At 41.6% G+C, this 25,785-nt stretch overlaps 1 protein-coding gene across 1 annotated transcript in view; it reads right to left on the reverse strand.

Moving 5' to 3' along the window:
• Positions 1-345: 345 nt before the first annotated feature.
• The window catches only part of LOC140381240 (CD82 antigen-like), a 33,122-nt gene continuing 7,682 nt past the window's right edge, over positions 346-25,785 (reverse strand). Inside the window, exons 2-9 of the mRNA XM_072465276.1 lie at positions 12,687-12,758; positions 11,139-11,211; positions 6,865-6,986; positions 6,703-6,777; positions 3,766-3,864; positions 2,935-3,111; positions 2,776-2,859; positions 346-2,545 (exon numbers count right to left, since the gene is read on the reverse strand). Of these exons, the coding sequence (XP_072321377.1) occupies positions 2,468-2,545; positions 2,776-2,859; positions 2,935-3,111; positions 3,766-3,864; positions 6,703-6,777; positions 6,865-6,986; positions 11,139-11,211; positions 12,687-12,749 (771 nt within the window). The 5' untranslated portion in view covers positions 12,750-12,758 and the 3' untranslated portion in view covers positions 346-2,467. The remainder of the gene's footprint in view (positions 2,546-2,775; positions 2,860-2,934; positions 3,112-3,765; positions 3,865-6,702; positions 6,778-6,864; positions 6,987-11,138; positions 11,212-12,686; positions 12,759-25,785) is intronic.

Raw genomic sequence — 25,785 nt, forward strand, 5'->3', positions numbered from 1 at the left:
AGTCACTGGACAAGGCCCCCTAGTGGTCACTATGAGGTAATGCACGGTTCTGTCTGCATGTGTATTACAACACAAAACAAAAAAAAACCTTTAACTGGTAATGAAAGAATAGGGTTTAGGTTGAGAAAGAACTACTTAGACCAGCGTCAGTGCAACCGTGAAGAAATTAATCTTACTATAGAACACTTTCATCTTAAAAAAAGTCTAATATGACTTTTATTACAGGTTCAGTGCATTAACTTTAAACTTTTGTTCAGACACCAAACTATTACTCCCACTTTAGTTATGTTTGACATCGTAAATAGTGTAGAGATAAATACAAGTTCAAACAGTAGAAATGAAGAGTCACGTTTCAAACCGATCAGTTTATTGTCAAATAGAAACAGGAGTTGAATGTTGTGAGTCCACGCTTCAATTCCAGCTTCAGAATCAATCATTTTAAACAGAAAAAGTTAAGTTTACAGAAGGCGTCATTCACACTATACAGGCCTTTGTACAATTAAAAAGTATGGCTCATCAGCTACGGTTAAAATGTACAACTGGACTCAAGTCTACGCTTTAAAAGGTGCACTGCGTAACTTTTCCACGGCAACAGATGTGGCGCTGTAATGACAACAGTGACATCGCATTGTCCAAAGTCTCACAAAAATATCACAATAAATCAAACAATGTTTCTTTGTGTGAATGTACCGTTTTGTGGCAGCTGCAGCTTAAAAAAAAAAAAACTTGAAGACTACACTGACCATGATCCTTTGCTCCAACAACACGAGGAAAACATTTTTAGATCTCAATTATTTAGAATGTGACTAATTATCGCACCGGAAGCTTGTCAGGGTATTTTAAAATGTAAACACAGGTCATATTTGTTAGCCTTTTCAAAAGATCAAAATGAATAGAGATTTGCATATCATTACATCATTAGTAAAGAGTGTAACTATCATTTATCACAGATGTTTGGGTCCATAAAATTAGTTCAGAAACAGGATTTTGTCTGAACCTCCTGATGATTAAGGAATACTAATATATATATATATATATATATATATTTTTTTTTTTTTACAAAGAAAAGGTTTGTAATTGTGTTTACGTGTTTTGGATGAAAAAAAACAACACCAAGTCTGAAAATGATCTGTAGTGTAAGACCAGAATTGATGTTATTTTATTTATATCGTTTTTAATTTAAGCTCGTATTGCTGATTAGATTTTTCTTAAATTGTTAATTTTGGGAGCCGTCTTGTTAATAAAATATGCTCTATAAATAAAATGGATGAATGGCAGTTTTGAATTTCAAAACCGCGTTGTTCAAAACTCTGGTGCAAATATCATTGTCGTGATTAAGCCTTTATTAACTGTGAATAAAGAAAGAATTATGACATCACTTTAACTGTCGCTTGGATGTTCCACAGTACGGCTTTTAACATGTCTAGAACTTTCATTTATTCGATTGCGGGTGTTGTTTTATTGCTCAAAAACACCTTGAAAAACACGCATTCTTACCGTGATATTGCGGAACATTCCCAGGAGAAGAAAAGTTACACGTGCACCCAAAACTTAAAAACACTTCCATTTCAACTGAACTTAAACATCCACTTTTATCTTTAGTGCATTATTCAAACTAAAAGATCACCAGAGACAAAAACGATAAAGAGGAATGCAAAGGAAGCGAGTGCTTTTAAAAATCTAGAAGTAAACATTGACCTTAATGTGTAATAAAATCACAAAAAACTAAAATTATGTACAAAATACTAAAAACTTTTCACATAACACAACGCAACGGTTTACAAAAGTAAAAAAAAAAATAAAAAGTTTTTTTCCCCCCAGTTGTAACAGTTCAATTCACTCTGGACATATGTCAGAAATCGTACCATTCCAGCACAAAATTACCAATTTACCAATAATTATTTACAATTTTAGGGCCAGATTGAAAATTCATTGTGGAAATAAATAGACACAGTCCTTGTCCCAAACGGTAAAAACATAGTGGTATTCTATTTTTTGTATTTTCAATTGGGGCTGCAAAATAAATCGCTAAAATACTGATACTGCAAAACTGAAAAGTACTTATTTTTTATGGGAAAAATGTGGATTATGGTAATAATTTTCCTTTGTCTATTTAATTTAGTCTTAGTCTAATTTAACTTAACGCATTGAGCCAAAAGGTATCGAATATCTCATTATTTTTTTTATGCAGCCCTTTTTTAATTCCACTAAAATGACTTTGGTACAGACCAGCTGTAGGTGGAATTTCTGTAAAATAAAAAGTGAATGATTATATATATACTGTCTTGTAGGATTTATAAAACTGTTTTTGTCGTTTTAGACTAGACTTTCTGCAGCGTGGCCCCATCGCCCCGTTCACATATGGATCCACGGCACTCTCTAAAGCGCTCCGTACCGGGTCAAATGAATCAGAAGAAAAATATGGGACAGGTCTGCCCCGGTCCCCACTATGGTCCCTGGTCCGGACTCAGTACTTGGGCACTTTGGTGTAGTCCACAACGTTCACGCTCTTGCACAGGCAGATGGACAGGATCATCCCCAGCAGCTGCCAAAAGAGAACAAACACACTGTATATGTTTTGTCCCAGTGAGGATGTTTAGTGAAAGCATGCATATATATATGCATATGCATATGCATATATATATATCTCTCTCTCTCTCTCTCTCTCTCTCTCTCTCTCTCTCTCTCTCTCTAAAAGCAGCTAAATGCTAATTTGCTTCATGTTTGCTAAGGAGCAGTAACACATCTGAACTCTCCCTCGTCCAGTGTTTTTACCTCAATGAAGGCGACTCCGAGGCACACGCCCAGAATGACCCACATGTTTGTCCTGGCCCAGGTCTCCACACTGTTGGAGCAGCCCTGAGAGAGGAACAGAGGTCAAAGGTGAGAGCCGGGTCTGAGCCGGGTCTGAGCCGGGTCTGAGCCGGGACTCACCTCTTCATAGACGGGCCAGTCCGGGGTGCTGCTCTCACAGAAGCCGTCGGTGGAGGAGGAGTTTGTGGAGGAGAGGGAGGTGTTCTGACAGGAGCAGGGAAACAGCAGCTGAGAACTGTTGACGATCACCATGTTTCCAGTCCAGTCCTGACGCCCGGACCAGCCACAGCACTCCATCTGCAAACACACTCTGCTGGGGTCACTCTGCTGGGGTCACTCTGCTGGGGTCACTCTGCTGGGGTCACTCTGCTGGGGTCACTCTGCTGGGGTCACTCTGCTGGGGTCACTCTGCTCCTGATGTGTGGGCCTCACGTGGGCCTCACGTGGGCCTCACGTGGGCCTCACGTGGGCCTCACGTGGGCCCGGTAGGCTCGGTTCACTCTTTTACCTCAGCCTGACTTTACTATGTGTTATTAGAAGACAAAGCGGTGTTTGGACCAGAGTGAGCCATGTAAAAGCTCTTATCCGTCTCCACCAGCGCCTTGTCCTCATGCTGCATTTACCTCTGGTTGTGACAGGAGGGGCATCAGGTGTTAAAGGGTCACTATGGCAACCCCAAAAGAAGTATTAAGCAAACAATGTAAAATTGCTGGCAATTTGTTTGAATTTGTTCAATGAAATTATCCTAATTCAGGGATAATGTGACAGGAAGTTCTTTTGAGAACCACATCATTGAGGGTTGAACAAGGAGGAGCAGCAGCTCTACTCTGAGCTTCCTGTGTGACTGAGCTTTCGCCACTCTGCAGAGGAAACTCAGTCTGGCCCATTGTATCCAGGGTCCTACAGTTTATGCAGCTAATAAGGGCCATGTTGTGGTTCTAATGCACTCACGGTCCTCTGGATGAAGTCCCAGGCCTGCTCCGTCTTGGTGCTGTTTCCAGGGTAACCGTCCAAGACTGTAGTCACGATATTTGACATCTCCTTGTCCAACTGCAGACACAAAATACACAAATAAATATTCCAATATCCAATGTAACCAAGTACCACCATGCAACGGAGTACCACCATGTAACCGAGTACCACCATGTAACCAAGTACCACCATGTAACCAAGTACCACCATGTAACCGAGTACTTCCAATGTAACCAAGTACCACCATGCAACGGAGTACCACCATGTAACCGAGTACTTCCAATGTAACCAAGTACCACCATGCAACGGAGTACTTCTAATGTAACCAAGTACCACCATGCAATGGAGTACCACCATGTAACCAAGTACCACCATGTAACCAAGTACCACCATGTAACCGAGTACCACCATGTAACCGAGTACCACCATGTAACCGAGTACCACCATGTAACCGAGTACTTCCAATGTAACCAAGTACCACCATGCAACGGAGTACCACCATGTAACCGAGTACCTTCAATGTAACCAAGTACCACCATGTAACCGAGTACTTCCAATGTAACCAAGTACCACCATGCAACGGAGTACCACCATGCAACGGAGTACCACCATGTAACCAAGTACCACCATGTAACCAAGTACCACCATGTAACCAAGTACCACCATGTAACAGAGTACCACCATGCAACCGAGCACTACCGTGCAACACAGTACCACCATGTAACAGTACCAACATGTAACAGTACCAACATGTAACAGAGTACCACAATGTAACAGAGTACCACCATGTAACAGTACCACCATGTAACAGAGTACTACCATCTGGAACAAAAGGCTACATAAAGAAGTATTTTGTTCAGTAAAATAAATGCCAACAGGGTCCAAACACATGATTCTTCCCTGAAGCTGCAGGTCGAGGCCAAACGCAACAAAGTTAAAAGATCCAAAAATCATTCCTAAATCTGTCAGAGTCTGTCAAAAGAATCTGGAAAAAGCATCGACTCAGCAGGACACAAGGACGTCTGGCAGTGGCAGAAAAGGTGTACGTGGTAACTTTTCTAGAGCAGAGATGTTCTTGCTTTGCCTGGAATCATCCACAGTATGACATTTTTCAGCACAAAAAACATTAATTTAACAAACGAAAGACGTCAGTTGTTGACCACATGATACACATCATGTGGTCAACAACTGACCCCACCAAATAAACAAACAAACAAACATAAACCAAGCCGAGCTCCAGATCTGTAGATGGCGCTGTAGGGCTTCTGTCCTCTGCGGTGTTGAAGGATAGGTCAAAAAGAATGTGTGTAATTCACTAAAGTGAATCTCAACTTTTCCTTTTGGTCATTTTTATAGGACTGACAAAATTAGAAAAACGCATGTTTTTACAGTGGACGAGCTGCATCTCCACAAACCTGACTCGGACTGGGCCTCCTCCTGCTCGTTTCCAGGGAAATGTTGCATTTAATGCCATACTGGAATATTATACATCTCCTGCATTGAGAATGTTCCAAAGTGATGTTTTAACTTTCCGTTTCCATGGAAACATGCAATAACAGAGGAGAATGCCATCTAAAAACAAGCTGAAGAATCAAATTAAATAAATTTCCTGCTTGTGATGGAGTTATAAACTGCATAATCAGTGCTTTGGTGCTCAGCAGAGGCATGTGACATGGACACATGATGTGGATGTGTGTCTGTTCCCATGGAAATGCTGCAGATGTGGACGCTCCTCAGACACAGGTCACTGAGGCCGTGTGCCGTTTCCACTGTTATGAAACACTGTGAAGCTGGAGGCCCCTCGTCTTCTCTTATTGTTCCGTCTGTTTCAAATCACGCCAGTCAAACATGTGATCACATTTAAACTGCAGAAATAAATACACGCTATAGTAGAATCATGGACTTCATGTTGTGATTCTCAAACTGAAAATACCTCCAAATGTTTCTTTAATGTTGTACAATGTTCAATCCAAGCAACGACAACGGATATTTCTGAAACCAACAACGAAAACAAACTAAATCAAACCAACACATTCAAGTGAAGTCTATAAAAGAACGACACGAGAGGCAGCGATGGAAAGTTTCGTACTCAAGTAAAAGTACAGGTTCATTAAAAGGACAGGTTTTAGTCATTAGCCGATTTTCTCACATTTATGCAATTAAACTACACAATTTTCAGATCCGAATTGAAGTTTTTCATGTTTCACCTGTAGCATCTTCAATCAAAAGGTCTTTTCATGTGTGTTTTAGAGTTTGATCATCATAATCATAAGCAGATCTAGTCACGCACTTCACTTTGCACAGTTTTCTGTCCCGTGTGCATCCAACAGAGGGCGCCTCACGTCACCCCTCTCACAAGGGCAGCCTCGTCGCCTTCCTCGTGGCTCGGGCCTCGTCGCCTTCCTCGTGGCTCGGGCCTCGTCGCCTTCCTCGTGGCTCGGGCCTCGTCGCCTTCCTCACTCGCCTTCCTCGCCTTAACCCTATTGGTCTGCACGAGGCGTCTGGGCGTTTTATCTCTCCCCATTGGACGTTTTCATTGATCTTCCAGACGAGGCGAAGCCAAACATCAACGCGCCTAGACTGCACGGTCACAGAGCAGGGGGCGGAGTCACAGAGCAGGGGGCGGAGTCACAGAGCACGGGGCGGAGTCACAGAGCAGGGGGCGGAGTCACAGAGCAGGGGGCGGGCTGAGACTCTCGTCTCAGATTGGTCAAAGAGTCTTATCTTGTCTCATTCGGCAACTCGGCCTGGTCCGGAGCAGGTTATGAGTTTAGGGCCTGTTGCCGTAGCGATCTACCCCAATAGAAAGTGCACCAGATTCACAGTAAAACCAGGGTTGACTCCAAAGTATCACTGTTTGTTTTACAGCCCGTCCTGATATTCGCAGAGGCCATCGTGCTCGACCTTTTGACTCACCACGTCTTTCTGGAAGTAGATGAGCGCTCCGGCGGCGATCTGAGCGATGAGGATCAGCAGGAGGCAGGTGAAGTACTGAGGAAAAAACACACACAAACAGAAGAATCAAGTTCGCTGCGAGCTCGATTTTCCTCCGGCGTTGGGACTTTGACGGACACCGACCAGGCCGAGCAGACAGCGGACTTCGTAGATCGCTCCCAAACATCCCACGAAGCCCAAGAGCATCGAGAATGCCCCCACTCCGATCAGGATATAGCAGGCCACTTTCACCGCCATCGAGTCGCCTGCAGAACGCAACAAACACAAGATATTACTCGTTTTGTTCACATACTTTGTTAGTATCGACACAATTGGTATCTAGGTTTGTTACGATTTACAAATTAGAATCTGCTTTTTCGATACTTTTGTCTTAAAATGACTGTCTATTGTCTTTTTAGCCTTTTTATTATCATTGTGGTGTCAGAAATCCCAATTGAGTATCAAGCAATTCCTTTGTATGGAAATAAGAGTTTGAGTTATTTTACTGGTTTACAGAATCTCTTTTACTACACATCTAAAATCCTGTCTGTTAGAAGCCTCAGCCCGTCTGTTTGTGTCGTTACTTCGGTCGCACTGATCTGAGCAGCAGAAGAGTTCAGCCTCGTGAGACCAGTAACAACCACCAGGACCAACACGGCAGTTCGACACGAGAAAGTGCAGAAAGTAGAGTGCGAAATGAACCCGGAACGCACAAGAACTCGCAAAAGTATCGACATCGGCTAATGCAATAATCAATATCGCAGCAAACTAGTGTTGTTAAGATTCAAGTTCAAACTCGATTCTTGATTCTCAGGAACATAATGGTAATTAGAAATAAAAAAATTAGGTCAAAGTTTTAGACAATAGACTGACATTGTCTTTTAAAATGACAGTAAATCTCAGCTTAATCAACGATGAATGAATGTGTTCCAGTCCAAATCCCAGGGGAGACATTAAAAAGCCAAACTCTGATGATCGCAAACAACCCAACTCAAGCAGGATATTGAGGTAAAAAAAAGTTTTTTAAATTAAATTTAACCCTTTTGAAAAATATAGACACACGTGAATATGTATAGATCATATTATTTAAAATTATTTATTGACTAGCGTTGAGTTTAGTAAAAAGTGTAAAAAGTCTGGAAGGGCTCCGCAAACAATTTGATCATGACTCTATGTCAGTTTTATGAATGTGTTTGCTTTGGCGCACTTCAACTAAACGCCATAATGAGGAAACTTGGACGTTTAGTGGTCGACAGTGTTCTGATGTTTTAGACATAAGAGGCCCGATTGTGACGCAGTGGTCTGAAGTGGCCGGGTCAGGCCTAAACCAGGACCAAACCAGGACTAAAAAAGGACTGGACTAGTGTCAGCTCCTCCTCCTCGGTCACAAACACACAGCGACACACACTGTGGGGGGAAAACATCAACACTTTGCCTTTTTCACGCAGCTTTTCCTCAGTGCACATTATTCCCACGTATTACACTCACACTGTACAAATCTGTGCGTCTGTAAACTTTGTAAGAATATTTTTGCTGTCGCACTCGTGTGGTGTGTGTGTGTGGTGTATGTGTGTGTGGTGTGTGTGTGTGTTAGGTGTATGTGTGTGTGGTGTATGTGTGTGTGTGCGGTGTCAGACAGAGGGATGTGTGCGACAGGAGACACCTGCACCAGAGGAACTGCACTGAGGCGTGTGGTTCACAACAAAATACACTGTCTTATGTGAGAGAGGGAGGGAGAGAGAGGGGGAGGGGAGAGAGGGGGAGAGAGAAAGAAATAGACAAAGAAATAGAAGGGAAAAAAAGAGAAAAGAAAGATAAAGTAAAAGGGAAACATCTAACATTGAAGGTGAAAGTGGCACTGAGAACATTGCCAACCTACGACGAAAACATTATTTTGACTTATTTAACTCTACAATATTACTAAAGAATTATATTGTTGTCTTTGATCATGTTGTTATGACGGACAGAATTTTTAAAATCCATTTAAAAAAAAATAAATGTAAAAGCCATTTTAAAAATTGGGTAAAACAAAGCCTGTGGACTGAAAAATATCACATCTGAGCACTTAAAATATTCAAGCAATAAATGATGTCCTCTTCTGTCAATGTGCTTCTCTGGACTCTTAATCCATGGAGTCCTGTAATTCTCTATAATTCTAAAATTTGTTTTAAAATGTCTTGATCAATGAGGACTTTTTCATATTTCTCGCCGTGACCTCAACTAAACTCAAACTAAACCATCTAAAAAACATAATTCTGCAGTGTGATTTCATCTAAGAGCCGCTCTTTAAAAGGAACAGAGCCGTCCTGATAAAGTCCACAGCAGCTGCAGCAGAAACAACCAAGTGTGTGTTTGAGTCACAGGCACAAGCACTGAGGCTGAGGCTGAGGCTGAAGCGGAGGCTGAAGCGGAGGCTGAAGCTGAAGCTGTGGCTGAAGCTGTGGCTGAAGCTGTGGCTGAAGCTGAGACTGAAGCTGAGGCTGGGGCTGAAGCTGAGACTGAAGCTGAGGCTGAAGCTGAGGCTGAGGCTGAAGCTGAAGCTGAGGCTGAAGCTGAAGCTGAGGCTGAGGCTGAAGCGGAGACTGAAGCGGAGGCTGAGGCTGAAGCTGAGACTGAAGCGGAGGCTGAAGCTGAAGCTGAAGCTGAGGCTGAGGCTGAGGCTGAAGCGGAGACTGAAGCGGAGGCTGAGGCTGAAGCTGAGACTGAAGCGGAGGCTGAAGCTGAAGCTGTGGCTGAAGCTGATGCTGAAGCTGAGGCTGAAGCTGAGGCTGAAGCTGAGGCTGAAGCTGAGACTGAAGCTGAGACTGAAGCTGAGACTGAAGCTGAGACTGAGGCTGAGACTGAAGCTGAGGCTGAGGCTGAGACTGAAGCTGAAGCTGTGGCTGAGGCTGTGGCTGAAGCTGAGACTGAAGCTGAGGCTGAGGCTGAGACTGAAGCTGAGACTGAAGCTGAGACTGAAGCTGAGGCTGAGACTGAAGCGGAGGCTGAGACTGAAGCTGAGGCTGAGACTGAGGCTGAGACTGAAGCTGAGACTGAGGCTGAGACTGAAGCTGAGGCTGAAGCTGAGGCTGAGACTGAAGCTGAGACTGAGGCTGAAGCTGAGGCTGAAGCGGAGGCTGAAGCTGAGGCTGAAGCTGAGACTGAAGCTGAAGCTGAGACTGAGGCTGAGGCTGAAGCTGAGGCTGAGGCTGAAGCTGAGGCTGAGGCTGAGGCTGAGGCTGAGACTGAGGCTGAGACTGAGACTGAAGCTGAGACTGAAGCTGAGACTGAAGCTGGGGCTGGGGCTGAAGCTGAGGCTGGGGCTGAAGCTGAGACTGAGGCTGAGACTGAAGCTGAGACTGAAGCTGAGGCTGAAGCTGAGGCTGAAGCTGAGGCGGAGGCTGAGACTGAGACTGAAGCTGAGACTGAAGCTGAGACTGAAGCTGAGACTGAAGCTGGGGCTGGGGCTGAAGCTGAGGCTGGGGCTGAAGCTGAGACTGAGGCTGAGACTGAAGCTGAGACTGAAGCTGAGACTGAAGCTGAGACTGAAGCTGAGGCTGAGGCTGAGGCTGAGACTGAAGCTGAGACTGAAGCTGAGGCTGAGGCTGAGACTGAAGCTGAGACTGAAGCTGAGGCTGAAGCTGAGGCTGAGGCTGAAGCTGAGGCTGAGACTGAAGCTGAGGCTGAAGCTGAGACTGAGACTGAGGCTGAGACTGAAGCTGAGACTGAAGCTGAGACTGAAGCTGAGGCTGAAGCTGAGGCTGAAGCTGAGGCTGAAGCTGAGGCTGAGGCTGAGACTGAAGCTGAGACTGAAGCTGAGACTGAAGCTGAGGCTGAAGCTGAGGCTGAAGCTGAGGCTGAGACTGAAGCTGAGACTGAAGCTGAGACTGAAGCTACCAATCAATAAGGCACGTTCCCAGAAAATAACTTAGGCGATTGCGGGCTTCATTTGTAAAGATATACGCCATCAGTAACTACCAATACTTGTAAGATTTGCCGTTTAATATTGACATAATACTAGTTTTAATATGTTGCTTCTCTACACAGTCATGAAGTGAAGGAAAGAGTTCAAATACATTTTTCATTTTTAATAACATTAACCCCCGGATCGAATTGAAATCGGATTGAATCGAATCTGAGAAAATCTGAAAAAAAAAAAAAAAAAAACGATTTTGAAACGTAAAAATCGGAATCAAATCGATTCTTGAAATTTGAATCGAAACCTAGCTCTAGTCATTTATATTGATTTGGCTCTTGTTTACAGTCTGGTTGCTAGCTAACAGTTGGGAAATTACCTCTACCTGAGTCATAGCTGTGCTCATGTCCAACCAGTAAGTACAATTAAAAACTTTATTATCAACCCCATTTGTCCCCAGTTTGACCGTTTTTATAAACCGCATTTCTCACAAACATTTCCAAACCATCCTAGTTCCACTCACTGAGGACGACGATGAAGCTCTGATTGTCCAGAAGAAGCCAGAGTCCGAAGCCCAGGATCACTCCTCCCAGCAGCTGCAACACACGGCAAAGACAAGGGCGTTTGGACCAGAAATGTCTGCGAAACAACTATAAAATGACTCAAACTTTTCACATCAAGAACCACCTTAAAAGATATCTGGCCCGCTGAGTACCACCAGATCTAAACCAGGTCAAAACAGGACTATTCCAAGCCTAAACTATGTCTTTAAGAAGTCAAAATAGGACTACGCAATTGTTTTATTAGATCTAAACAAAGACAAATCCAAAAAGAAAAATGGGGATACTGTATAATGGGGTGAACGTGTACTAAAACATATTGATATGTAAATTTTTCAGGTAATCGCTGCTTGTACTTTTACAAATTTTACTTCTGCCATCAACAGTGCTACCTACTTCTTTCATCAATACTAGCTAAAACAATGAGCCAGTTCATAAACTTCATAAATGTAATAAACCCAGACAGTGTTATTACATTTAAAGTTCATAAAGCATCATCTGAGAGTTTGTGTTTATGTTGACATTAGCTCAGTGTTAGCGTTAGCAATATTAGCATGACAGATCATTTAAAACTGTAAACCAGGTCCTGAAAATTAGGCCAAAAACATGAATAGAAGAAAGAAGCGCGTGAACAGCAGATCCAGTCCGACGTGAACGCAGTCTGAGGTCTTAAGCTGATCTCATTTCATTTCTTTGAGTGTGAACTAGGCCAGTGCGGTTCATCTTCTCCAGATTAAACGCTCGGATTTAAGAAACGCCACAGACAAGAGGAAAGCAGAGAATGTAAACGCCCCGCGGCCTTTTCAGACAAACACTTGAAACGCACCAGATTTCACCACATTTTTCTCAAAAGTAAGTATTTTAACCATAGTGAGAAGAAACGTCACTAGTTTTTTGACTAAATCATTCATTTTTATTCTAAAGTGTGTGACCGGATTTACAAAATCAAACACTTTGTTATGATAAAGTCAAGATAATGGGACATAAACAGACTTGAAATTATTGATTTTGTGTTTATTACAATTATTAATTAACAAAATGAGCTCGACCACCACCAAACATTGGAGAGAAGACCGACGTGAAATGTTTTAACAATTTGCCAATTATTTGATTGTGAGACGACATTTTGAACAGAAGAAAACAATAAAAATGTCTAAACCATTTAAAAACTAAGAATAGAGTCATTGTTCAGCTCTAGTTTTTAGCCATGAACCAGAAATATATATAAAAAAAAGATTGATTGCTTAGTGGAAAAATAGCCAAAATATCGATACATAAAGTGTCACTCTATCCGGAAAGTGATATTACATTTACAGTTCATAAAACATCATCTGAGAGTGATTTGTGCTTTTGTTGACGTTTGGTCCATGTTAGCGTTAGCAACATTAGCATCCTAAACAAAACCAATCATTGAAAAAAAAAAAAGCCCTGGATGCCCTGCACTTCATAGATGTATTTGTAGAACTTTTGTAAATGGTTGTTTTTCAGACTGCAGATGGTAAAATACTCACAAAGAAGATGAGGTTGAAGAGGAACAGGAAGTACTTTGTGGCGGTGAGGCAGCCCTTCCCCATGGCTCCGATCTGAAACACACAACACACATACACGGGTAAGAGATGATGTTACTAGTGCCACCCGAATTATAATTACATCATGAGGCTGATCTCAGCTATTCACAAAAATAAGTTTAGTAATTCCAGGTTTGTGCGTCTGCCCTGGTTCTCCTCAGCTTTACTACGTCACTACATCACAAGTAGTCACTCAGTAGTCTTTGGTTTAGATCCTGGTTTAGACCCTGGCTCAGTAGTCTTTGGTTTAGATCCTGGTTTGGACCCTGGCTCAGTAGTCTTTGGATTAGATCCTGGTTTTAGACCCTAGCTCAGTAGTTTTTGGTTTAGATCCTGGTTTGGACCCTGGCTCAGTAGTCTTTGGTTTAGATCCTGGTTTTAGACCCTAGCTCAGTAGTCTTTGGTTTAGATCCTGGTTTGGACCCTGGCTCAGTAGTCTTTGGTTTAGATCCTGGTTTGGACCCTGGCTCAGTAGTCTTTGGATTAGATCCTGGTTTTAGACCCTAGCTCAGTAGTTTTTGGTTTAGATCCTGGTTTGGACCCTGGCTCAGTAGTCTTTGGTTTAGATCCTGGTTTTAGACCCTAGCTCAGTAGTCTTTGGTTTAGATCCTGGTTTGGACCCTGGCTCAGTAGTCTTTGGATTAGATCCTGGTTTTAGACCCTAGCTCAGTAGTTTTTGGTTTAGATCCTGGTTTTAGACCCTAGCTCAGTAGTTTTTGGTTTAGATCCTGGTTTGGACCCTGGCTCAGTAGTCTTTGGTTTAGATCCTGGTTTTAGACCCTAGCTCAGTAGTCTTTGGTTTAGATCCTGGTTTGGACCCTGGCTCAGTAGTCTTTGGATTAGATCCTGGTTTTAGACCCTAGCTCAGTAGTTTTTGGTTTAGATCCTGGTTTGGACCCTGGCTCAGTAGTCTTTGGTTTAGATCCTGGTTTTAGACCCTAGCTCAGTAGTCTTTGGTTTAGATCCTGGTTTGGACCCTGGCTCAGTAGTCTTTGGTTTAGATCCTGGTTTGGACCCTGGCTCAGTAGTCTTTGGTTTAGATCCTGGTTTGGACCCTGGCTCAGTAGTCTTTGGTTTAGATCCTGGTTTAGACCCTGGCTCAGTAGTCTTTGGTTTGGGTCAGTTTTGGTTCTTGTTCAGTCCCAATTTAATCCAAATTAGTCCTTGGTTGGGACGTGGTTCAGTCCTGGCCCAGGTTTAGTCTGGGTTCATCAGTCTGTTTTGGCCCTGAATTAGTCCTGGTTCAGACCTTGAATTCCGAGGACTAAGACACGAGGAGACGAGATCACTGGCATCTTTACACAGATCTCGGCCGTAATCCAGGTTTCATCCGGATTAGAGAAAAACCAGTGTGGACTAAAGATCGATGGAGATTTGGATTAAAACCAGTTTTTCTAGTGATTTTTCCGAAGGCAACAACGAGACCCATCAGAGAAAACCTCAGTCACAGGATGAACATGCAAATTCAATGAATGACCCCAAAATAGTACAATCTTTCATCTCTTTAATTTTGCAAAGTGAATGTAACAAACAGAAATGCACTTTACGGTTAGGTTTTTGGAGTAAAGATTGACAAGAAATGACTTATTTTGCTTCTTAAATAAATTAGATATTATGTCAATCCTACAAAAATGTGCTAAAACATGTGGTTAAATGTGTTTGTGGAGGTTTAAGTATCAGACAACTGTTTTGAGAAAATATTTGAGCAATAAAAACACATTGTAGTTGAAGAAAATGCTAGATGGATGCGCAAACGACACAAATTAAGAGTGCACATTCACATAAACACAAAACCATAGAAAGCGCCTTTGAACCAGGCAGCTAAACTTCAGGAAAACAATTACCAGTTATTTAAAATTGTTGTTATCTTTCAAACACGATTTTAAATCTTACAATCCATTCACACTTGTCGATAATTAAACCTCCAATACCGTATTTTTCTGACTATAAGACTTTTTTCATAGTTTTGGCCGGGGTGCGACTTATATACGTATACTCCGGAGCGACTTATAGGTGATATTATTTGTTATTTTCACACTTGCAACCGCATTTCATACTCCTGTGAGTCTTATACATGTTTTTTTTTCTTCTCTATTATGCATTTTTGGTTGGTGCGACTTATACTCTGGTGCGACTTATAGTCCGGAAATACGGTACATTTAAAGATTTTTTTCAGTTGAATTGACAAGACTAAAACAGGACTAAACCAGGGACAAAACCAGGACTAAAACAGGCCTAAACTAAACCAGGGCTACACAAGGTCTTCATGAAGCACTAACACAGTACTAAAGAAAGACTAAAATGGCACTAAACTAGGGACAGAACCAGGACTAACCTCATAACACTTTCTACATTTTAAACATACCATTATCGGGATATCATTTGAGATTTCACTCAGCTCTACTTCAGAATACCAACAAGTCTAACCCAGGGCTCAACCAGGGCTCAACCAGGGCTCAACCAGGTGTAAAAACCACTAACAAGGACTAAGTCAAAGGGGGACCAAATGTGTGTGAACCAAATACAAAACCTGAACTTAATGTTCAGTTTTATTCATTTAAAAGCGGACTAAAAATAAGACTGATAAAACCAAGATGGAACTGGAGATAAACAGGAAGTTATTTTACGGTAACAAGTTTGACTTCTAAAAGATAAAAGTGCCATCCATCGCATGTCCTTGTGTTCCTTTTAGAGATCAAGAGATTCATCTGAAGTGAAACAATATGGTTTTTAGAGCATTTATCTACAGATTCATAAGCATTTAGTTTAGTCCAAGTTTCAGGCCGAGTTTTTAGTCCCATTTTAGGTCTGCATTTTAGTCTCGCTTTAGATTTACTTTAGTCCTGCTTTAGGTTTACTTTAGTCCTGCTTTAGGTTTAATTTAGTCCTGCTTTAGGTTTAATTAATCCCACTTTAGGTTTACTTTAGTCCATACTCTGCCCTCGACTGGCTTTAGTTCGGGTTTTTGACTTGTCAATTCCAAAAATGAACCGGGAATGGATCGGCTGTAGTCCGGGTCTAGATCCGTTTTAGATTTAACATTTAAATCTGCATCAAACAAACGAACACTAACAAGAATAAAGTCTCCTTTTCAGCTTTAAGAAAATTCATAATAAACCAGGTCTACGCCAGGTCTACGCCAGGTCTACGCCAGGTCTATGCCAGGTCTACGCCAGGTCTACACCAGGTCTACACCAGGTTCATGTTTATCCCAGCCCGACCCTGGTGCAGATAAATCCATGAATGAACCTTGCGTGCAGAGTGTTTATCGGCTGGTGTTCTGCCTCCAGCCACAGCCAGGCGCTCACTCTCTCCCTGCCCCACTTTCAGCCCCTGCCTCTGGGTCAGTGCGACTGCGTGGCCTGGGTCAGATCCACACTCGGACACTGGACTCACCGGCACATGGACGTGTTTTCAAAAGTCAAACTGAAGTGACGATCAAAAAAAACCCAAAAAAAAACATCAAAGTCTTTTTAGAGGCCGATCTTTTGTCAGTTTTGGAGAAGATGTCAGACTTTTTTTGTGTGTTGAATGTCTATGATTGTGATTGTTTGACTGATACATAAGGCATGAACATAACGTAGTGTTTTAATACAACTCAAATTACTGTAATATAATATTGATATAACTAAAATCACTGTAGGGCTGTAACTAACAATTATTGTTGTGTTTGGATCACAAAATGATAGTGAAAATTACATTTTTACCAAATCTTAACCAGCCATTTTGTTGCTCAAGTAAAAGTTCAGATACAGGAGCAAATCTTGATAAAGAATCGTCCTTATTATTGGTGATCAGAGTTGTTGATCATTTGTAAAGGTTTGTTCAAAGCCCGGACAAAAATGTAGGGAAAAAGTTGACCCAGAGAACCATTTGAGCAGATCTAAACTATAAGAAGCGATACTTTTACCTTTTAGTCCAGTTCAAAAATGTAGTACAGTAGAAAGTACAGATGAATGTTCTAAAGTCTAGATAAGTAAAAGTAAAAAGTACGTTCCACCACTGACTCTCATATCACAATCCAGAGCCCAGAGCCAGACCCAGAGCCCAGACCCCAGAGCCCAGAGCCAGACCTAGAGCCCAGACCCAGAGCCAAGAGCCCAGAGCCCAGACCCAGAGCCCAGACCTAGAGCCCAGACCCAGAGCCAAGAGCCCAGAGCCCAGACCCAGAGCCCAGACCTAGAGCCCAGACCTAGAGCCCAGACCCAGAGCCCAGACCTAGAGCCCAGACCCAGAGCCAAGAGCCCAGAGCCCAGACCCAGAGCCCAGACCTAGAGCCCAGACCTAGAGCCCAGAGCCCAGAGCCAGACCCAGAGCCCAGACCCCGAGCCCAGACCCCAGACCCCAGAGCCCAGACCCCGAGCCCAGACCCCAGACCCCAGAGCCCAGACCTAGAGCCCAGACCCAAAGCCCAGACCTAGACCCAGAGCCAGCACCAGAGTCCAGAGCTAGACCCAAGAGCCAGACAGAGCCCAGACCTAGACCCAGACCTAGAGCCAGAGCTAGAGCCAGAGCTAGAGCCAGAGCCAGAGCTAGAGCCAGAGCTAGAGCCAGAGCCCAGACCTCGACCCAGAGCCCAGAGCCCAGACCTCGACCCAGAGCCCAGACCTCGACCCAGAGCCCAGACCTCGACCCAGAGCCCAGACCTAGACCCAGAGCCCAGACCTAGACCCAGAGCCCAGACCTAGACCCAGAGCCCAGAGCCCAGACCTAGACCCAGAGCCCAGAGCCCAGACCCAAGATTTGGCCCAGTTATGGTCTAAACTGGGTCACAGCTCAGTTCACGTAACATTTAACCCGTGGGGCAGTGATGTTGGTCAACGCCAACGAGACCCAGAAAGATCGTTTGTAATTTAAAGTTACAGCACACGCAACTTTTTCCATCTCCGTGGAGATGTTATTGCATAAACCATTTTTGTTTTCTTTTTTTAAAATCATGATTACAATATTGTCTTTTCCTTTGTTTGTAATGACTAAATGCAGGCAGTCCTTTAGTAATCATGTTTAATTTAGGTCCAGTAAGGCTTCACAAGATCACATGACGCTGCTTGTTTTCTGACAAACTGTCGCCATAATCAGCAGGTCTGAGTCCACCTTCTGTTACTCACACTGTCATTACTACATTTCTGCGTCTCTGGTTTCTGGAGTTTAGCCTCAGCCAGAAAACTAAAACAACAAAGGCTGAAACAAACAACAAAGCTGCATTCAGAACAATTACAAGAGAGAAGACGACGACAATGGCACAGGAATCAAAAGTAAATCTGGTTCAGTCAGAGTTCTGTTTGATGTCACCACAAGTTTCAGTTTCACTCGGCCATTGACGTTTGGACAAGTCGAGGTTATGTTTGGAGGTTAAAATGTGAAGCTTTTAACAATTTAAAAAACACAAGCTATTAAGGTGAAATGTCACTGTGAAGAGGCTTCATCAGTTCTGCAGTTTTGAACAGGAAGTCCAAGAACTTTCTTCCGTTAATAAGCGTTTCAGATCAATATTCTGAAAATAAACTGAAACAATGATCTCACAACATGATCTACACATGCTCTAGTGTAAAATAAAAAAGATCCAAATCTATAGATCAAAGTGCTTTCCGATAAAATGATAAACTAAAATACAACAGCATAAAACAATACATGAATAAAAACATGCACTTTTCCACGGTAACGGTAGCTAGCATGATCGTTGTCATTAGCTTTACTTTGATGCTAAAACTGCTTTGGTCTTTGAATGTAGTGAAAAGCACTTATAAACTCACTGTGATGAATTATTAAGATTAAGACCTTTGCAGCGAGTTTAAAATGAACTAGTTCCGTTTTATTTTAAATGTTTAAAACTGTAAAAATCGGGTACAGTGGCTTTAAGTGATAAAACATGACTTTGGGGTGGATTTACTGTTGATAACCGTCACTAGGGCTGGGCGATATTGACAAAAAAAATAATCTTGCTGTATTTTTATTGTATTGAGTCAATTCAACAGAAATGTGTTAAAGCATGTATTTAACTATTAGTTCAGGTTTAATCAGACAGATGTGAAATGTCTGTCAAATCAATCACAAAAGTGCAGAAATATCTCCTTATACCTTCGTGCAAAAGTTTACTACATCACTATTCATTTACATTTCTAATCAGCTTCTTTTTGTAGCATCTTTTTAACTATAAACCATAAAAGCTCAATATTAAAATCACACGCCCTGATAAAGACGCTCATTAACAACGCAGTAGAGTTCACTCATCGTGTTTCTCTGTGCTGTCGTACCAGGCACAAACCGAGTCGTTATGACGACACTGCGCCACAGTTTCAGCGCCGGAGGCCGTTTTATTGTGTCCGTGCCATGGAACGATCGTCTGACTGACATCTGCCCTGGGGTTTCTCTTCACTCGATGCCTGGCACAAGGTCCAGGCACCAACGACGGGATTTATCACGATCAACTTCTGTAACGTCTGATATTCCTCCAATTTAAAACATGTCAGGGCCAAAAAATCATCTTCCATTTCAATAAAATCCAGCACATACATAATCAATCCCAGTTGAGTCCCACGTCCTGCATTTTGAGTTTCCTTTCCAATCCTTGTACCAAATTACAGAAACGGCTCACATTTTTTAAATGAGCATGATTCTTGTGAATGGTCCAAGTCAAGTTCCAAGATAAAATGTAAATGTTATCAAAAATAATGAGTCTAGATATTTAATGAAACAAAGTGTATTTTAGAAGGTATACTGTACGTTATAAAGAAGAGATAGACATTCAATACATTAATGAAAGACATAATAATATCTTTAGGGCTCAATATTGAATGTGTAAAGTAAAGGGTTAAATACTTCCCATCTTTGACTTATTAGTAATTCTGACTCACCACATAAGTACTTCATTCTGCCATTTATTAGTTGTAGTTCATGTAGTTTTCATTATACATTGAACCTTAAAAAAACTGGCATTCTCTCGCCTTAATATAATAAGAGTCAAGTGTGGCTGATATGTCATTTTTAGTTTATATTGAAACAGGGTTGTAAAATAAATAATAAAAAGCATCGTTATAGATATTATTTTATTATCATTATTTTAGATTCTTCTGCCAAAAAAAAAATCCATGTCGGTCGACCTACATCAAAATGTGGTATTTAATCAACTGTGACTAGTCTAAACCTAAAGATGTCGTTTTAGATCAATATATAGATGAAAATTTCCAAAATATAAGGTAATGATCCACAAGTGCCGTAGATTATAACTGTAGAGCGGACAAAACCCTTAAAATGTGTCTTTAAACATTTTAATTGAGGTTTAATTATCAGTTGAATGTGAAATGCCTGTAAAATAAGGTGATGTTTCTGCACATTTGTGATAATTATTTTTACAATAAACTAAATGTTTACTCTGTTCTTTTGGGCTCCGTACCACCACACGGAGAGGAATAATGTAAACTGCCTAAATACAGTAGAAGAGTCATTTTTGTTGCCGTCAGACCACAGTGACTCAAACTGTGTTCAAGACGGTCAAACGCCTCGTGTGTTCGTCCAGTGCTGACCTCAGATGACCTCAGCTGACAGTGACGGAGAGCGACGCAGAAGAAGAGAAGGAGCATGGGACTGAGGCAAGAGAGGGGGAAACGGAGGAGAGAAGAGGAGAAGAAAGAAGAGAAGAAGAGTGTTGTTGTCAGAGGAGAAAGAGAAGGAGGGACGGCGTTGAGAAGAAGAAGAAGAAGAAGAGTGGGCCTAGAGACACAACAAACTCTTTGAGCCTCACTACAATCCTCTTCCAGTTCAGACTGTTCTCGATTCACACGAACAGCAGCGGCGAGACGGAGCGACTGGAAGGGAAGTTACAGATAATACATTTTGTCTTATTCAAAATATCAAAATGGCTTTCAATGCTATATTTGACATTTAATATGTTAAAAAAAATAGAAACATTTGTCACTCCAAAGTCTGAATTCTGCTGCAAACCACCTGCTGTTCCTGACAGACAAGGCTGTGGACATCGCAGTTAGAAACACCTCATCGATCGATAAATAAAAAGGTGTTATTGTGTGTCAAATCATAACTGTTGTGGCTCTTGTTTATTGTCTGGTTGCTAGGTAACAGCTGTGGAATTACCTCTACCTGTGTTTGTGCTCATGTCCAACCAGGAAACTGGTGGGGACAAACGGGCAAAATGTTTAGCCTTCACTGTTGGCTGCTCTGATTGGCTGCTCTGACAAAGATGTTGGAACCATTCATTTTGAGGAGCTGCGACCAGATACAGACACACGGAGGTAACAGACACACGGCGGTAACAGAAACACACTGACCCACAGACACCACAAATAATATCGCTTCTCGGGCCACGCCTCCTGAACTCAGAGGAAAATCAAATGCCGAAGACTGAACCATTCAGAAGCCATTAAGGTGCACTTAAGCCAGGGCTATTCCCGAGGTCCACAACACGCCCACAACTGTAACAACATTTTGGGTCTGATCAATTCAATTTTGTGAAAAATAAAATCCAGAACTGAACCAGAATTAAACCAGGACCAAACCTGGTCTAAACCGGGTTAAATATCCTCATGTTGAACAGCCCTGTAACTGCAATAGTCTGATTCACTCTCTTGATACTTTCATTGCTGCGGCTGAACTAATAAAATGTATCTGTAATGTTCATGACACGATTAGACGAGTGGCGCTTGCTCCGGGTTCTGTGGGACAGAGTGAGAGCACGAATCATACAAACAGAACAGAAGCCAATTCACTTTGTTTTTGATTACGACACTTCAGTAATCGAGGAGCAACAACTGAAATCACACATGACGTGACGACCGCTCCGCCGTCCGAGTCGCTGGTGAATTAGAATTGCATCTTCCCTCCAACAACGACGCAAGTGTGAAGCCTTTTCTGTCCAGTCCGTCCCCTCGCTCTCGTTGTCCCACCCGTTCTTCTGTGACAAAGGCGCTTTCAGACTCCGCTCTTTCTGCCGTGACAAAAAAGAAACACAATCCTCTGCCGCGTCTTCACAAACATCTGCATGACGGGCGAACGGGCGGCGGCGCTCTCCACCTGCCCGCTTGGCCACACCCACTCTTTATTTTTCCCCTTTTCTCTTCTCTTTTTCTCACTTTCTCTTTTTCCTCACTTTGTTTTGCGGTATAGCGTAGAACATATACTTTGAAGGCGTACAACTATAGTATTATGGTACTCAATCCAGTAGATGGTGGTAAATGCACCTTTTCTGTCGGCTGCCAATGAGAGGAAAGAACAGATTTGTAGTATCGATACAAGAATAAAAGGCCCTGGAACTATACAAAATGGGACCTTTTCTGAGTTTTAGACCACATGGAAACACAAATAAAGATCATCATAACAGACAAACACATAATAGAAAATAACCTCCGGACTAAACTTAAATTGACTAATTTAAAAAATAATGGACAAAATGGGACTGAACTGAACTTAATATGCTTTTTTCTCCTCCCCCCAAATGCCACTCCCTTACTTTCACTCCTTTACTTGCTTTTCCCCCTTCTGTTGTTGTTGATCTATTTTCTAATAAAAAAGCCAAAAAAATTAAAGAAAATAAAAAGTAAACAAAAAGAAAGTAATACTATTGTGTGTTAAAAATGCCAGTCTAACGTCTACATCGACCTAAAACAGAGCATTTTGAATCATCATCGGTTTATCGAGTGTTTGTTTGACATTTCAGCTTCGTGACAAAACGCCGTTGACTAAATAAAAGCTTCACGGTTGGTATCCCCGGTGACGCCGTGTCTCCAGGTCTTTGCAGTTTGTCCTGGGCTCTCTGCGGCGCACGGTGAAACGCTGCGCTTCAGTTACTCATCTTCAACAGAGGAAACTTTAGACGGCGTCGCTGCAGGGCCATTCCTCTGAACCAGACAAACTGGTCTGAGGAGGCCATCGCTCACGCCCAACACGCTCACGCTTTTCACACAGTTTGGGCTCTTTAGCTGTCGATTGTCGAGTGTAAAATATTAGGCCTGACAGATTGGTCTCAACTGAATTGAAATTTGAACGGTCAGAGCTAGCGAATGGCAAAGACTGCACTTTATTAAAGAGCGCGTGTGGCGGGTTTCCATGTTTTATCAGTTGTGACATTGTCGGATGAGATAGTACCTGTGGTAAACATTTATCACATTCTTACATCAGTGGCTGTTTGTGACGAAGCGGCAAAAAATAAAAGTAGAAAATGACAGGAAGTGGAGCCAAGTGCCTCTGTGATGTTATCATTAAGCGACGTTCCATCAAAGATGCAGTTTAAACGAACATTCAACAGAATAAAGGTGTTGTATGGTATCATTGTTGGACGTGAGCAGCAAATATGACACAACTGTTACCTAGCAACCAGACTGACACTCAATAATACCATAGAAACATCTTTATTTTGTTGAATGATGGTTTAAACTGTCAGAAAGGTGTGTCAGTTAAGTGTAAACTGTCTGTATTCAACGACACGTCGCACATTGATGACGTCACAGAGGGTTTCTGTTTTAGAACACGGCTCTACTTCCTTATACTACGTCATATTAAACTTTTAGTTTAAAAAAAATCTTTGAAAACTACAACTTAACGGAAGTAAAACTGTAAATATTTACCACAGGTTCTATTCCACCAAACTAAGTCATTAGAAAACCAACAAAACCTTCAGGTGGACTTTAAGTAACATAATGTCTTGCCCTATGGTACTTTAGTCGAACACATTTTTCATTACTCGAAAAATAACTGAAAAAAAATCCGTGACATATTACAAAATGTTATGTACATTATATCGATCTTGAATTGCAGAATTATCAAACCGTACACGAGGGACACGGTGATTCCAGCCCGATTTACTCATGGTTTTCTGTAAAAATCATAGAAACACTCCATTTCTATTGAATTTATTAATGTATTGATGCTTTTACCAGCCTTTGCAGTCGACTAATTGATGCACAGAGCACGTCTTTGGACAAACGACGTCCTCGGCCTCGTGACACGCTCGTCCTAAAAAGTGTAGCTCGGGTTTCTGCTGTGACTGACGCTCACGTTACTTAAGTGTTGACTTACTCTAATGACAGAGAGAGAAAACCACCAGAAAACCTCGAGCAGAAAGCTTCAAACTGCAGTGAGACGCGTTTAGACGACAGAAGAACCAAATATTCTGACTTTTATGGAAAAATACAGTCTCCTTTACTTCTGTGTTTACAATTGCAATTCTGTCATTAAAATTGCAAAAAGAGACACGTAATCTTCCAACACAAAAAGACATTTCTGCACTTTAGTCTTGTTTTTACAGGCACATTGAGATGGTTTGCGTATAATCTAATATTAGATTCAGTTCCATTTATGGCCATAGTTTATAAAATGTGTTAAATAGTCACAATTTAAAAGATTTATCTACAGTTTTTAATAAGATAAGATAATCCTTTATTGTCCACACATGGGGAAATTTCATTGATACAACACAGGTAGATACAGAGGAAAAGGACAGATAACAGATTAAAGGAAGTTTAAAAAACACTCTTAATAGAAGAACTCTTATAAACAAAAACTAATGTAAGTAACAGACAATATTAGGTTGCAAATGAAAAGACAAAATGGTAAAGAACAGCACAAAAGTGTGATATGGCAATACATTTAAACCAGTTTATCTCCCTATTCTGACCACACCATGTATATATCATTTTTTTAATCGATAATCGTGATTATTCAGGTCACCATATAATCGTAAGAAAAAAACAATAATATTTGTGGTAGTTTCGGAAGAAAAATCAAGTCCTTCATCCATCTAAATGTAAATACCTTTTTATCTGGCTGTTTTTGTCGAATTTTACTTAAGTCCAGTTTGGTAAAGCTGGTCACAAACTTAAACAGTCACATGACAGACCACGAGAATGAAATAAAATTAAACATTTCACATGGTCAGCAAAGACCACAAGGTCAACAAAGACCACAAGGTCAACAAAGACCACAAGGTCAACAAAGACCATGTTCTTGGACTCGCAGAAGAAAACATTGTTTTCTGTGCAGTAAATAAAGGGAAATCAACTGTTGACATCAAACTACACGTAATAATAATAATAATAATAATAATTCAAATATAATCTTTGGTCTTTCTTCAAATGTATATGCAAACGTCTAAAAAAGACAATAAATGCTGATAAATGGCGATTCCCATTTGTTGGCTTGGCATTTAAAACTCGTGGTGGAGATTCATCACTTTTTATAAAGCAGTGAAAGTGCGGGACACATACTGTTCCTCCACTGACACTAAAACTAGTGTCAATATAGATTTGAGCTGGTTTACATACTGGAAAGGGACAATCATTGATGTTTCCTGAATGCTCTTTTATTTTACAATATGATCAGAGTGACTATTGTGTGTTCAAAATTCCATGTTTTTGCAGTATCAGACTTGCATTGAGAACAGAGTAGTTTCCTTTGTGTTGAAAAAGACTATGAAACGTTAGTATCGGGACAACATTAGCCCGTACCTTCTCCATGAGGTCCTCTTCAGCCTAAAACCTGCCGATCCTGTCGTTTAAACCCTCTACAAACATGTCCTAGTTCTCAGATGTCAAGTCTTTTCTCAGACGTTTAAGCTCCTGGACATGTTTAAAATGTGGCTCTTGCAAATCGAGTCACAGCATTTGTTAAAGAAGTCCTCGAGTAAATATGTGGCGTCGAATGTTCCACGCTTCAGGCGCCGTTTGAGCGACCCATAAAACGCAGTGACATCATAAACGCTCAATACTAACAAGCGAACAAGGGCTCGTTCAAAAACACCAGCAGCAGAGACGGGACGAGATTAAACGCTGGCGAGTTACACTTTTGGAGAAGCCGTCATTTAAAAAGGCAGTGCAGAAATTCCAGCCAAAACACTAAATGAAAGGAAAACCGCGTGGGCAAAACTGGATAGAACTGGACGATTTATCTAAATATATATTATGCTCTTCTTAGGAATCTGTTTGTGCAAATTAATGTCGCCCAGAGTACAAAAACTAAAATCAGTAACTAATAGAAGCTAAAACTAGAGTTGAAACTAGAGACTTGTTTGCGCAAGTTTCGGTACTAAACAAAT

The sequence above is a fragment of the Eucyclogobius newberryi genome, unplaced genomic scaffold, assembly GCF_026437365.1.
Source record: "Eucyclogobius newberryi isolate DKJ021-1_F unplaced genomic scaffold, fEucNew1.0.hap1 SCAF_5, whole genome shotgun sequence".
Classification (NCBI taxonomy): Eukaryota; Metazoa; Chordata; class Actinopteri; order Gobiiformes; family Gobiidae; genus Eucyclogobius; species Eucyclogobius newberryi.